The sequence below is a fragment of the Staurois parvus genome, unplaced genomic scaffold (genome assembly GCF_062004578.1).
Source record: "Staurois parvus isolate SC_StPar_1 unplaced genomic scaffold, SC_StPar_1.0 ptg000586l, whole genome shotgun sequence".
NCBI classification, from domain to species: Eukaryota; Metazoa; Chordata; class Amphibia; order Anura; family Ranidae; genus Staurois; species Staurois parvus.
The window spans coordinates 1,170,183-1,186,182 of NW_028318382.1; the positions used below are offsets into that span (position 1 = coordinate 1,170,183).

Here is a 16,000-nt window from a genome sequence, read left to right on the forward strand (position 1 = left end):
GTTTGTTATTCAACTGAGTTGTAAGGCTTATAGGTTACATTAAAAGGTGGAAAAAGTTCTGAATTTTTTTTATCTTTGTCTTATATTTTTACATCACAGAAACCTGACATTTTAACAGGGGTGTGTAGACTTTTTATATTCACTGTATATATAATTTTTTTTTTATACTCTGCTTCATGGCCAGACTAAAAATAACCACACCTCCCTAAATAGTAGCAGTGAGAAAAGAGTCAAACCACAATCATAGATGCACCAGTATATTGTATTGGTATGGAGAGGATGATACACCATAATGAACCTGAAGGGGATGAACAACTTGTTACATGTAAAAACAAAAAATGTAGTCAATGCTGCACACACTTTGATATTACATACGGTTTTATAATCGGTTATTTATTATTTATTTATTTCAGGTACTTATATAGCGCCATCAATTTAAGCAGCGCTTTACAAATATATTACATTCACATCAGTTCCTAACCCTCAAGGGGTGTACAATCTAAGGTCCCTAACGCCCATTCATACATACACATACTAGGGCCAATTTAGACAGGAGCCAATTAACCTACCAGCATGTCTTTGGAGTGTAGGAGGAAACAGGAGTACCCGGAGGAAACCCACGCAGGCACAGGGAGAACATGCAAACTCCAGGCAGGTGATGCCGTGGTTGGGATTCGAACCAACGACCCTAGTACTGCCAGGCGGAAGTGCTAACCATTTACATGATTACATCAAGTTCATAAATATTGATCCAGTGTTATGTCCATAAAAGGAGAAGCCAGAAAACCAAATGTGAAGTATGAGACTACAGGCCAGAGGTAGTGGTTGTGAGGGTAACACTGAGACCAACAGTTCAATAATGGCAAGGGATTGATCTTGACAAAAAAAACAACTCTGTATTATAACCCCTTTAAGAAAAAGAAAAAAAAAAAAAAAAAAAAAAGGTGGTTGCAATAAGTATACAAAATGTTTTTCCAGGAAAATATAACCACCGTAAATGAAATCTCATGCCTTCTTAAAGTGTGTATCTTAACTGTATAATACAGGACACATGACTTGTATTCTTAGATCATGAGTTATATGCTGGTTCTACCTTCAGGTGATTGCAATCACCTTAAGATAGCCTGCATAAAACCCACAGTCGAAGAATACAAGTTGTGTCCTGTACTGTACTTCAAGATAAGGAATTTACAGTCAAATTATAATTCCTATTAAAATTCTTATTTTTTGTTTTTCTTAATATAAACCCAATGTCAGCTGGCAATATAGAATATCACGCTTTTCCAAAGAAAACAATGTTGCAATAGGGAATAAATTTGACATATGTATCAATTCTGAATATCTCTGAGAACACAAGATTGCTCTTCTTTTTCTTATATTGTATGTCACTACTAAAGCTTCTGGCCTAAAATGTCAAGTGTTTACTGAATGGTCAAAGGTGATTTGCAATTTCAATTGATATTTCTATCAGTTCCTCACCTGTCTATATAGGCACACAAAAGGTTCCTCAGCTTCCCCTATTATTCTGATTTTTTTTTTTCTTGTGAAGCTATTGGCATCATTATGTCTGGTGTAAAACCATGTTGCCAGCTTTTGCCACTGTACATAAAATCAAACTAGAGCATTAAAAAAAGGTTACAGCATCCATGTAACTAGCAGGAGCATTCACACTACAATAGGGATTCCCTTTTAAACTGGAAACCTCATGTAAACAAAACCAACTGCAGACATTTCACTGTGTGTGATACATGGGCAAGTGATTAACTGCAGCGACTTCCCAATAAACCCAGCAGAATGATGGAAAGAAGAACCGATTTCTGCATTTCACAAAATATGTATAAAAATCCAGTCCCTACCAAGTCCCAGTTGAACATCGTTTACAAACCAGTTTTTAAACATCATTTAAATACATTATTATACACAGGTGTGTATTGTAATGGTTTAGAGAGGCAGCTTTGGTCTTTTAGATGGAGCAATGTAGACGTTAACCTCTGCAGGGACAGAAAAATAAACACTCCTGTGTATACCCTTCTTCTCAAAATTGCACAGCACCTGGGGATATATTAAACATGGAAGGGTCAAACGCCTGCCCCTTGAATGGCGATCCCTCGGCATCCCATCCCTTCTTTAGCATTTCATGGACTTTCTGTGAAGAAAAAAAAAAAAAACCAGCACAGTCACAAAGGGGCACAAATGGGCAAAGAGTTAACCATTCCAGTCAAGAGAACAAACTGTGGAATTGCTACAATAAGAGTTGTACAGAGTGAATGTTTGTGACAATTAGGAAGCCCTTTTATTTGACTTTTAAGACAATGAGGTCTTCACAAGCACACAGTGATTGCACAGTTTAAGGAGTTGCCAATGTCGCCCACCAGTTGTTATGTAAAACTTTCCATATATACAGCATCTCACAGAAGTGAGTACACCCCTCACATTTTTGTAAATATTTTATTCTATCTTTTCATGTGACAACACTGAAGAAATGATACTTTGCTACAATGTAAAGTAGTGAGTGTACAGCTTGTATAACAGTGTAAATTTTTTGTCCCCTCAAAATCACTCAACACACAGCCATTAATGTCTAAACTGCTGGCAACAAAAGTGAGTACACCCCTAAGTGAAAATGTCCAAATTGGGCCCAAAGTGTTAATATTTTGTGTGACCACCATTATTTTCCAGCACTGCTTTAACCCTCTTGGGCATGGAGTTCACCAGAGCTTCACAGGTTGCCACTGGAGTCCTCTTCCACTCCTCCATGACGACATCACGGAGCTGGTGGATGATAGAGACCTTGTGCTCCTCCACCTCCTGTTAGAGGATGCCCCACAGATGCTCAATAGGGTTTAGGTCTGGAGACATACTTGGCCAGTCCATCACCTTTACCCTCAGCTTCTTTAGCAAGGCAGTGGTCGTCTTGGAGGTGTGTTTGGGGTCGTTATCATGTTGGAATACTGCCCTGTGGCCCAGTCTCCAAAGGGAGGGGATCGTGCTCTGCTTCAGTATGTCACAGTACATGTAGGCATTTACAAAAATGTGAGGGGTGTACACACTTCAGTGAGATACTGTATATTACATTGGCTGCAGAGTGCTTGGCAAATTAACAATGAAATACAATGCTTTTGTGCCTTTCTGCAGGGAATGAGGAACTACAAGGAAAACGCTAGTGGGGGTGTCAGGTGTAGAAGATACAGCCTAGGGTGAAAACTAGAGCCCATTGTCTGGCAAGATACTTCAACAGTGTGTCTATATGTTGATGTTAACTCAGAACAGGGAAAGTTTACACGAGGCTTCTTCTCCTGACTGCTGGCAAGGAGTAAAATGAAAAAGCTGGGAAATACACTAAACTAAATACTTTACCTGTAATATTCTTTACCAAGAGACAAAGGGTATCCACATATCCATTGCGGTAGGGTTATACTGCCACCTTCAGATGATTGGACACTGGCAAAAAAGACAGGAAATCCTCTCCCAGACATAACCCCTCCCAGCTAGGCATAGTTTCAGTTTTTTTAGCAAGCCATAAAGCAACAAAAAGGAAGAGGGGCGGGTTCTCAATACCCTGTGATATACTCCCAGAAAAGGATTTTACAGGTAAACCAAAAATCCTACTTTCTGTATCGTACATCCCAGGTCACAGGATATCTTCATCCATTATGATAGGGATGTCCCAAAGTACTGAATATGAGGGGAAAACAACACACCAACAGGCCCCAAACAACTGACTAACCTTGCTCAGCAGCCTAGACTTGCTGACCAAAGACTGCATACCAGAATGCCAGAAGATCCACATCTGAAATCACTCACCTTCACCAGAGTTGCTTGAATGCCTCTGGGTGGGGATCACACTTCCCCGAAGTCAGTCAGTCAGAGAAAACCTGCCTAGCCAGATCTCTGTTGGCTGTGCCCCCCCTTCCCCAAGGCAACACCTGCCCCCATGGATGTTGTGCCTGGGCAGGGTTTCCAACCATCCTTCAGAAGCAGGAATATTTATGAGTATTTGGCTGTTGCAGCTGTGAAGGCTGAGTGTCTGTAATACTCTCCCAGAGCCCAGCTAGCGCAACCAACCCCCCCCCCCCCCCCATCTCCTGCACAGACAATAAAGGACAGAGATATTGATCTGCTCCGCCTCCTGCCACCCCTCTCCTCTGCGTCTGCTCTCCCACGCTCCAATCCCCAACCAGTGCTGTGCCTAAGAAAGGGGATGTGTGGACGGCAAATTTAAAAGCATTGCAGTGCACCTGGCAGATCCATCTGGCTGTATGATTTAAGCCTCTGCGCCTGCAGAGACTAGCCTAGGGTGATTGAACTCTACACTACCACTGAACTCTCCTTATTTCCTTCCAGTCTCTCCCCATCTTACATTAGTCTGGCTGAAAAAAGACAAACGTTCATCTAGTTCAACCATTAAAAAAAAAAAAAAAGTTAGAATCCTATGCCCACAGTTGATCCAGAGGAAGACAAAAAAAAACCCCAGCAAAGCATGCTCCAATTTGCTCCTGCAAGGGAATAATTACTCCCTGATCCCCAGAGAGGCAATCGGATATTCCCTGGATCAACTTTACCTAAATTATGTGTATCTAGGAAATAATCCAGGCCTCTTTTTTAAAAAAGCAATCCACTGAGCTGGCCAGAAGCAACTCTTGAGGGGGTCTGTCCAAGTTTTCACAGCTCTTACTGTGAAGAAACCTTTCCCTATTTGGAGATTAAATCTCTTTTCCTCCAGATGTAAGAGTGCCCCTTGTCTTCTGTGAGGACCTTAGGGTGAATAGCTCTACACCGAGTTCACTATATGGACCACTGATGTATTTATACACGTTGATCATATCCCCCTTAATTTCCTTTTCTCCAGAAAGAATGAATTCAGTTCCTCTAATCTCTCCTCATAGCTGAGCTCCTCCATGGCTCTTAACAGTTTAATTGCCCTTCTGTATTTTCTCCAGTTCCCTAATATTCTTTCTGTGAATTGGTGCCCAAAACTGAACTGCATATTCCAGATGAGGTATTACTAATGATTTGTATCGGGGTAAAATGACATCTCTCTTTCTGGAGTCTATACCTCTTTTAATACAAGAGAGGATTTTTCTCGCTTTAGAAACTGCAGCTTGGCATTGCATGCCATTATTAAGCTTTTGATCTACCAGAACCCCCAAATCCTTCTCCACCATTGATTCCCCCAGTTGTACTCCCCCTGGTATGTATGATGCATGCATATTCTTAGCCCCCAAGTGCATAACCTTACATTTATCAACATTAAACCTCATTTGCCACACAGTTGCCCAATTAAACAGTGCATTGAGGTCGGCTTGTAAATTGGAGACATCCTGTAAGGACGTTATTCCACTGCACAGCTTGGTGTCATCTGCAAAGACTGAAAAATGGTATTTTTAATCCCAGACCCTATATCGTTTATAAATATATTAAAAAGTAAGGTACCTAACACAGAACCTTTGGGTACACCACTGACAATCCTAGACCATTCAGGAGTATGAATCTGGTGAATGTGGTCTTTATGCCAATCCAGTGGTACTATGCCAGTCATTAAAGAGTCCCTAAAACTTAGAAACAATCGCTTTGAAATGACAGAGCTCAATTCTTTAAAGGACCCGTGGGTGTATGTCATATGGTCCAGGTGCTTTATTCACCTTTTGTCTGTCTAAATATTTTTGGATCATATCAGTTGTGAGCCAATGTGGATCATCTGGAGCTGTGTCAATACCATGCCCATTATGGACAAAAGCTCCCCCATACTCCTTTGTATACACAGAGCTGAAGAAGGTATTTGATAAATTTCCTTCTATTTATCCCGTCACCCACTCTAGATTATTTTGTAAAGGGCCTACATGCTTGGACCGAACCTTTTTAATATCAATATATTTGAAGAATTTTTGGGGGTTTGGTCACTGCTACCCAGATGTTCTTTATATGGACATTAGGAATAAACTCTGCTTGGTTTGAGATTACCAGGTCCAACATAGCATTATTCCTAGTTGGGGCCTCTATGAACATTACCAACAAATTGTCCTGCAGTAGGTTTATACATTTTTGCCCTTTAACTGTTCCTGCAGTGCCATTACTCCAGTCAATTTCCAGGTAATTAAAATTCCTCATTATTAGCACTGTCCCAGCCCTTGCAGCCTTTTCGATCTGTGCAAGGAGCTGAGTCTCCACCTCCTCATTAACAATGGGTGGCCAATAACAAACTCAAATGGTTACCTTTGTAGTACGCACCCCCATGTGAAGTTCCACCCATAATGCTTCAGCCTCATCAAACTCTCTAACAACTAGGTCCTCTTTCACACTCGCTCTGAGATCATTTCTCACATAGAGAAAGACACCATCACCTTTCCTTTTTATCCTGTCTCTCCAAAAGAGAACATAGCCAGGAATAATAATAGCCCAGTCATCTGAAGAATGAAGCCAAGAGTCAGCAATACCAATTATATCATAGTTTTCTTCATGTATCTGTTCTTCCAGGAGGTTCACAAACTTAACCAGTTCACTTCATGTCCAGTTAGCACTTAGGGACAACTAAACTCTGATGTAAGGAGTCACTCCGCCAGATTCCGTTGTAAGGCACTCTGCTTTGGGGGGTGGGACTTTAATGTAAGAAGGGACTCTGCAGACTCCAGTGTCCCCAGTGTACCAGCACCTTACATAAATGTTAAGGGGGGACTCTGATTTATAGGGAAAATGCTGAGGAATTAGATGTAAGGGGGGACTCAAATGTGAACGTGGCACTCACCCTGACCAAGGTATTCATTGCCTAAACAGTTGCTGGCTTTAATGAAATTCTTCTTTAAGGTAGGCTCAATAAGGCTGCCCATATATTAGTCATATTTTTCATTCAACCAGTGGGTTGACTGAAACAAAAAAAAAAAAAAAAAAAAAATATGAGCCGATTCCCCCGTCCACATTCGAGGTGGATGGAGGAATCACTCCAGATTAAGTACTCCCTCGCCATCAGAATACACGGATTCGTGCTACCGTGACCAACTGAGTGGAAATTTTCCTAGAGGTTGGTCAGGGCCGGTGCAAGGATTTTTTTCTGCACAGGCGAAGGTACATTTTGGTGTCCCACCCAAATGGTGCTCCTGCCATCTCCCTCCCCTCTAAAATGTAACCCCACCCCCACTTTCTACAGCCACACTGGGACCTCCTTCACATTGCGCTCATATTTTTGATGGGGAGCAGCATGAAGGGTGTCTCTTAAAATACCCCCAGGACAAATCCCCCCACTCAGCAAAAATCCTCTCCCCCAGGTCCTCCCTTCCAGCACAACCTTCCCGCCAACCCCATCCTTTTCCCCCATCCTCCCCAGCACAAATCCTTTTTCCCCCAAATCCCCCACACCAGCACAAGTCCTCTTCCCCAGTATTTTCACAAATCCTTCCACCCAAATCCCCCTTCCCAGTAATGCTCTCTAATGCAAATACATACTTCCTGGATTTTGGTGGAACCTTCCCGAGATAAAAACAAAATCCCTGAACAGACGCTCGTCGCATACTTCTCTTTCATATGTTGTTCAGTGGGAGCGCGACCTGGGAGTGGCTGTGGATCCGGAGGACTGGAATAAGGCCTGGTCACTCATAGCTAAATGCTCATTTAATACGACCACACTGGAGGCAGCCTATAAGGTATTGTTTCGTTGGTACTGGGTTCCGGCTCGGCTGGCCCGGGCTAACCCTGCCTGTAGTGAACAATGTTTTCGGGGTTGTGGTCATCGTGGTGATGTATTACATATCTGGTGGTCATGCCCGAGACTGTTTCGTTTTTGGTCTCGTGTATTTGGCCTCCTTTTCACCTTGTTCCATCTCTCCATACGCCGGGATGCTCGGTATGCCTTGCTTCATTGCCCCATACCGGGCCTCTTAGCTCACCAGCAGAAGTTGGCTTCCTATCTGTTTTTATCCGCCACTAGAACAATTGCTCAGGCCTGGAAGAGTCCGTTTGTCCCTCTTCAGGGGGTGCGGGATCGTATGACCACTATGATGCTCAACGAACAGATGTCGAGTATCCGCAACGACTCCCAACGTAAATTTTTGAAAATATGGGAGCCGTGGTTGCAATATGCCCTTCCCTCACTCCCCCCGGCTAGTCTGGGGATGTAATGGCGTTCGGTGTTGGCGCTCTTGAATCCCTGCTCTTTGCCCCCACCCCTTTTTTTTTTTTTTTTTCCTTTCTTTTCTTTCTCTCTTTTCTTTTTTCTCTCTCTCTCTGTTTTTGGTGTGACTGGGCAGCTGCATTTAGTTGTTATAACCAGTTACATTACTGTTTTGTAACTTATGTGCCATTGATAGCCCCTGCGTGGGCGTACCTTTTGCCCTGTTGGCATTAGAGCATTGTTTTTCCTTTTTTTTTATTTTGCATATTGTTTATCTGTGCAATTGATAGCCCCTGCGTGGGCGTGTTTTATTGCCTCTGTTTATACTGTTTAAAATTTAATAAAAACCATTGAAATAGAAAAACAAAATCCCATGCATCCAGACTAAGACTGTTCAGACATTACGTGTGCTTTTTCCCACACTGCATTCAAAATGCACTGCAGTTGCAATCTGCAGTGGGTGTCAACTTAATGACTCCCTAAACGCAGGTCGCAAATGCAGTGTGTTTGCCTACACTAGATTGCATGGTACAGAAGTATTATGCGATTCGGTTGCTGTACATTTTGTAAAGTAATACATGCACAACTCTTGGTGTGGACTGGTCCAATTTTAGCTCATTTACATAAATGGGCTGAAATCACACTGCACCTGGAAGGCATGTGAATCATACAGGAACGCATAGTGTGATTCATGGTGTTAACTGGCCCTATCTTGGAACCCAGTACCGAAAAAAGTTCAGGCACTGAGCCCCACTAACTTGCCTAGCAGAGGGTGCACTAGTCTGGGCACCTGGGGCAATTCTCTAGTAAGGTGCTTGGGATCTCAAATGCCACGATTGTCCCCTCTAAAGCAGCCTGCATCTCTTTGATTTGCAGGGGGTAAGAGGATACTGGATGTACTAGGGGGCACTTTGGGAGGGGAGAGGACTTGTGCTAGAAAGGGGTTGGATATAAAATCTGATCCCCCCCCAGCACAAGTCCTTTCCCCTCCCAAAGTGCCCCCTAGCACATACAGTATCCTTTCCCCCTCCCCCCAAAATCACTGCAAGTATTCTTCTTTGACAACTTGCCTCCCCTTCCGAGTCCCTCTCATCTGCAATCACTACAAACAGGTTCAGATACTGGGCTCAGTTCATAGGCATCTGGATTTTAACCCACCCCCCAATCCTCCTGGCACCCTCAAGCGGCTGCCTAAGCTGCCTATTGCTTTCCCCAGCCCTGAGTCAGTCGATATATCAACTTCTGTAAAATCAGCCTGCCCATACAGTACATGGATTGAAACTCATCCAGGCCCTGCTGAACCAGATGAGTTTTGATCCATGTATGGTTGCTAAGACAAAAATATCCTTTTTGTGTGCATAAAAACATATGTAATAAAAATGTTTAATTTAAAAAAAAATGTTCTTTGTCCTGAGGTTTGTGTCTGTGAAACTGTCAGTTGTGGCACAGTAATTAGTATTTTGTGGGTAGGACTGTGGTATATGTGTGCGTGTATACAACAGGCACAGATTATTTTCAATCCCCCTTTAAGACCTTCCTCCCCCAACTGGCCAGCCTCATAACTTATTTTTCTGTTCTGTCCCAGGGTGCTCCGTATCTTTCATAATTCTAGTCATGCTCACATATTGTCATGCGGTTTTGACTTTTTCATTGTAAAGCCAGCAGACTACTCATTATGAGTATTGTTAATAATTTCGATACTTACATATTTTTTATATTTTGTAAAGGCTAACTTCTCCTTTAGAAACATATGCTATGTCCTCTGCCCTGCTGACCCCCTGTACACTGCATACTGACCCATGTACACTCCCCCCGCTGACCACCCCACCTCTGCCCTACTGACCCTTCATCTCTCTGCTGACCTCTATCCTCTGCCCTACTGACTCCTGTACACTCACCTGCTAGCGTCCCATCCCCTGCCTTGCTGACCCACTACACCCTGCCCTCTGTCCTGCTGAACTCCTGATATTCTATCCTCTGCCCCTCTGATTTTTTTTCACTGCCTGCCCACATCAGACCAGCTAGATCTGGCCCTGCTGCTCTGTGCACGGCAGGCAGGGTGGGGACATGAAGGTCTGTCAAAGACAGGATGAGATCTGGTTCCTAATGAGCAGTCTGACTTCTGGAACCTCTCTGATGATTTATGTACACCATTGCTGTGGCAATTGTCCAACTGAACCCTGACAAGGAGGCTCTTCACTACTGACCAATGTACCAGGTCAAGACTAATCATCCTCAATTCCAGGATGTTGATGGGTCCCGACCTCTTCGGCAGTGACTAAATCCTTTGCTGCCCACCAGGCTGGTGTCCATCATCAGGACTCCAAGGACAGAGGAATGATTTTCCCATCTCCAGCATTCTCTAAGAGATACACCAGTCCAGAGACAGTCTTGTTCAAGGGTGTAAGTGCATCAGGAAGTCCAAGGACTGTGTCCTCCTGTCCCATGTTGACAAGACATTCAGTTGGAGGGGTCTGAAATAAAACTGGGCTAAAGAAACTGCCTTGAAGGAGGCTACCACCTTTCCCAGAACCCCCATTCAAAGCAGAATCAAGGGGTATGTCAGAGTTTGAAGCAACTCCGCCTTCAAAGAGCAAGGCATTTCTCCTGAGGTGAGAGAACTCTTGATTGGACCTTGTCCAAAATCAGACCTACATATCAAACGCCATCTCTTGAAAATTCAGGATCCATCCAATCTTTTTCAGAGTCTGCACCATTCAATTCGCATTGAACATTAGAAGCAGAGCAGACTGTTATATCAGAAGCAAGTCGTCCAGATACCTATGACAGGAATAACCTAACTACATATGAGCCACAAACCCAGGGCTAACACATTAGTTAAAACTCTTAGAGCAGTGGACAGGCTGAACGGCAGCACCACAAACTGAAAGTGGTGGTTTTACGTCACAGCCGCAGAAACCTTTGGTGAGGTGAAAAGATTTGGATGTGCAGATAAACATCCTAGATTTCCACTGATGCCAGAAAATCTGCCCAGCTGGAGGGGGGCAACCACTGATGCACCATTTCCACCTGAAACTTCTGCACTTGGTGAAACTTTGAGTCTCTTGAGATCTAGGAGTTTGAGTAAAAACCGTGAAACCTTTTCACTCTCTTGGTCCAGGACGATCACTCCTTATGATGGTAAGTGATTGAATCTGCAAAAAAAAGGACTGTTCTTTTTCAAGCTCTCAAAGAAAGATTTGAATGCATATTACCTGGAGGGAGAAGGCTCGGAAATTCAAGCTTGTGGCCTTAACCCAATCATCCACAAGAGACCTGCATATGTCCCACCACCACAGCGAATAGGGGTGCCCCCTCATTGGGAGGTGGACTTCTCTTCTGGCTTAGAGGGCTATAGTATTTATGTTTTCTTGCAAAACTGGGAATGGGGCTTGGACTTGAAGCCCGAGGCTCGTGCCTACTAAAAGGAATGCTTTTTGGAAGTAGTAGTGGCATTTTTTGGTACTGCAGGCTTGAACTTCTTTTTAAGCAGCAAAAGGGTACTCTTAACCTGTTACCTTCTGGATGTAATCAACCAGAACATAACCAAGAAAACATTCCCTTTGAAACGGAAAGCTTTCAATATGCTTCTTACTGGGCAACTCTGCTGACCAACACTTCAGTCTGCACCTGTGCACTGACAAGATGCCCACCTGAGAAAGTTGCTAGATGAAGTCCTTTAAGGCATCCACTGATCATTTAACAGGCCAAAACCTTAAGGCTTTGACACACTCCTACAGCCTCAATCTCAGGTTGTAAGGCTGCCCCTACAAAAGCAAAGGAGACTTTAAATAAGGTCTCTAGACATTTGTCCGAAGAATGTTTAAATACTGGGACATCATTCACTGGATCTGTGAGGGTCTTCTTTAGATAATAAACAGACGGGTCTATGATAGGCATACTCTTAGTGAACTCACTTTTCAAGGAGTACTGCTGAGTAACTCAATTTGGAGGAATGAATCCCTTTGTCAGCTTGAGCCTAATCCACATACAGTACATCCTTTATATTATGTTGTACCGGAAAATATTGAGGATGTTGTGGTGGAGACTATTATCTAAATCCTGCAACCTTTGGGAGAAAGGACTCAGGCAGCAGTAGCTTTAAATTGTTCTGGACCACAAGAAAACCCACAAAGACCCTTGAGTTTGAGGTAAAACTTGACTCTGGGATTCCTCAGATGAGGAGCCTTCTGCATCTCCCTCCACATTTTCTTCTGCATATTCCTCCTCTGTCAATAAGGTAGGAGGAGAGGGGGAACATTCCGGCTTCAACTAAGATGGTCCAAACCAGAAAAGATTCTGGAAAGCTGGTTTTGCAATCCAGCAACACAAAGGAACTGGGGGATGGTGCTTGGAGATAGTGGAAGGACCAGAAGTGGAGGGAAGCAGAGCCGCACTGAACTACCTGACCCCCAGGGAATATATTGCCATGGGAGTTACATCCAGGTTCCTCCATGCCTGATGATAGATTTTGGGAACTGTCAACCCCTTGATCTTCTCCTTTTATCACCGAGACATTGCCTGTAGACAGCAACTACTGGAACCTTGTTGAATCAGTGGTCCAAATCAGCCGAGAAGACACAGTAAGGTTTATTTACTAAAACTGGAGAGTGCAAAATCTGGTGCAGCTCTGCACAGAAACCAGTCAGCATCCAGGTTCTTTTGTAAAAGCTTTAATTAAGAAGCTGAAATTAGAAGCTGCTTAGCTACAATGCCTAGCTGCCCCAGATTTTGCACTCTGCAGTTTTAGTAAACTAGCCCCAGTGTGACTAGCACCAGTGTGCTGGTACCCTGAAAAAAGGGATAATGTACTGTATGCCCCCAAAGGAAAAACTCCTGTCTCCTATGGCAGTGATCCAGCTCCCCCCCAAAGACAACAGCTATGTGTAGGCAATACAAAGATGCTTGCTCCGGCCTGTAGTCCGACTCCTCTGCGTACACTGAGTGTTGGCTGTGAATGCTCTGTATCGATGTGAATACTCCGCCCCTCAGTGGTATCAACTGCCATACGGCACATCATCTTGGCCATGACCTGAGACAGGGGAGGAAGAAATGTTTCGCTCTCTCCACTTAGCGTGGAAAGTCTCCCAGACCACCCCTAACACTGCTACTGCTATGTAGTGCTCGAGGGACCGGGGGCTTCAACACAGTGAAAAACACAGAGGCATAGCACATAATTCTGCCAGACCACAGTTAGTCTCTCCGGTTCCCTGTGGTCCCTAAGGAGAATAAGAGACCATCAGGGAAGCTACCCACAAGGGGGTCCAAGCTTCACCCACCTTGCTGAGCCAGTGCCACAAAAAAGTCTTCAGGGACTCGGCTTCCTAGCTAGCGATCATTGCCCTTGACCCGTATAGCACCTTGTCGTTACTCAAAGTAATATCATTGCACAGGGTGCCACTGGGTAGTCTAGTGTGGGGTCTGGGTATTATTCCTCTCAGCAGAAGCTGTAGGCAACAGATCTGAAAAAGCCAGTCTCCTAATCCCAGATGAAAACTTGAAAAGCTAGCCATTTTCATGCAGAGTCTGCACGGACAAAAACAATCACCTAAGACACTAGCAAAAAAATCTGATGCTAGGTCTGGCTGGGAGGGTTTATGCCTGAGAGATTTCCTGTCTTTTTTTTTTTTGAGACCAAGCACCTGAAGGTGGCAGCAATACCCTATTGTAATGGATATGAAAATAACCCTGTGTCCTGAAATGTATGATAAAGAAATTTGCTCACTGGTAGGTCCTGCCAAGCCCACTCTGTTCAACAAAAGTTGATTGTACAATCAGCTTTTGTGAAAGCAGCCTGCTGGACAATGTTCAGCCAAACAGAGACTGCATCAAATTAGATGTAGTCTCTGGGCACTCTGACAGGTGTCACCAGCGTCTAACTGCGCTGTTTAGCATTAATAGATCTGTTAGATTTGTTTCATTAAACCTGCACGACACACGGAACAAAGAAGTCTAACAGTGTATGGCCAGCTTAAGTATGAAATCCTGCAGAGGTCATCTATACAAAAAAATTGTCGATTTGCGCTGTAAGGGTAAAGCATTCACCTTAAATGGTGAAACTCTTTGCTACAACTTACCATTTCATGACTCTGTGGTTTCCCCTGCAGTTTTTGATGGTAATCGAAAGTAAGTCGATCCAATACGGCATGCTCCTCCTCATCCACTGTTGCCATACTGCGCTCTTTGTTGATTTTGTCTATATCAATTTTTTCCTCCCCCTCCAAGACTGCATTCCACCAATACTCGCCACATTTGCTCAAACTGATCTATGGGAGGAAAAAAAAAAGGTTGTAGTTCTGTGGTGATTTTCTTTTGCAAGCTAAAAGTGGTGGTAGAACAATTCAAATACCCTCTTCCATAATTTTCAATAGCTGTAAAGTCAAGGGTGCTACATTCCAGTATATTGTCAAGTGAAGACTAGGAAAGCCAACTTTGATACTCTAGAGTGAAACAATCAAAGTGCACAGCCTGTTTGACTTTAGAAAATCAACCCCTATGTTTACAGAACATACTAAAGAGAATATAAAAGTAGAATCAACTGAAATTACAATATGCTGCCGGATCACACCTTTACCTGCTTTCTTGCAATGCTGTCAATTATAAATTTCCTCTTAAGAGCACAGGAAAACCAAGTCACTTGTTAAAGCTGATCTCCAGGCACAAATATTTTCAGTTACTTTTATTTCATAATGGTCACAAAAGGATCAGTCACCCTAGACAAGGAGTGAGAGCAGTGACCGGTCCTATTACAGGAAGCTCTTGCACAGAAGAAAAGATTCACACTGAATTACTGCACAGATTTGTAAGAACTACACAAAGCACACCAAGATTCACATAATATACATGCCTCTTGTTTTAAGACCATGTTTGCTTATCCTGGATCACGGCTTTGAGGTTTTTTTGTTTTCGTCACAATAACAAACATTTTATGCACACCCGCTCTGTGCAATGGTATTGCACAGAGCAGCCCTGATCTAAATCTTCTGGGGTCTCCCGCTTGTCCAGTGAGGGGGGACAGAGCTGGGAGACCCACTGCTCTCATGCACATTGCTGGACTCAGGTAATTATAAGGGGGGGGCACATGTAGCACAGGTTTTTTACCTTATTGCATAGAAAATGCATTAAGGTAAACAACCCTAAGGCTTGAGAACCACTTTAAGGCTAGGTTCACACATATGCAGCTCTGTGAGCTGTGCGGGCACAATAGCCCATTCATTTAAATGGGCTGCCAAGCCTCCTGAAATGCAGGGAAAAGGCTCCTGCAGCACTTTAAAATTCAGAGCCCACATGGGAATCGTAAGAGCAGTGTGGTTTCCAAGGTGGGAGCAATATCCAGTGTGTGTGGAGTGCCATTAGGATTAATGGCACCTGCGTGCATCCTGCGCATTCTTCTGTGCTGGTGGTTGTGGCTGCAGCAACAGGTGTGAACCCGCAGTGGGAAACACCCGCACAGATGTGAACCTAGTCCAAATTAACTGTCCCAGGGAGAGCATCCAAAGAAGAATGCACCCTTTCTTCCGCTATATCTGTCTTACATCCCTCATTTTGACCTACACAGCTTAACTATGGAAGAGTGTACATATTGTACTCTGTAGAGTTCTTCCTTAAAGGGTACAGTTCAACCAAAAATTCACCCTTGAATCTCCATACAGAGGAACATCCTTCCCCTGCACGGGTCTTTAACATTCATCCACATTTTAGAGTGATGCACCAGGATTCCCTGTTGCTAAAAATGACCTTGTTGCTAGAAACTTAGTTATTGGAAATTCACCCCTGCTGTCTTAGTGTGGGTAGCTATTCTTCTGTTCCTCTACCATTCAAATACAGAGATCCACTGTAAATGCTGACCCTGCGGTAACTCTTGAAGTTGCATTGCTGGGGTCCTACTACTCTTTTGGG

General features: G+C 43.6%; 1 protein-coding gene across 2 annotated transcripts in view; it reads right to left on the reverse strand.

The window, feature by feature from the left end:
- Positions 1-244: 244 nt before the first annotated feature.
- NUDCD3 (NudC domain containing 3) overlaps positions 245-16,000 on the reverse strand; it is a 45,619-nt gene continuing 29,863 nt past the window's right edge. For both annotated transcript variants that reach the window (XM_089692434.1, XM_089692435.1), the window contains exons 6-7: positions 14,179-14,367; positions 245-2,146 (exon numbers count right to left, since the gene is read on the reverse strand). In XM_089692434.1, the coding sequence (XP_089548560.1) occupies positions 2,036-2,146; positions 14,179-14,367 (300 nt within the window). In that variant the 3' untranslated portion in view covers positions 245-2,035. The remainder of the gene's footprint in view (positions 2,147-14,178; positions 14,368-16,000) is intronic.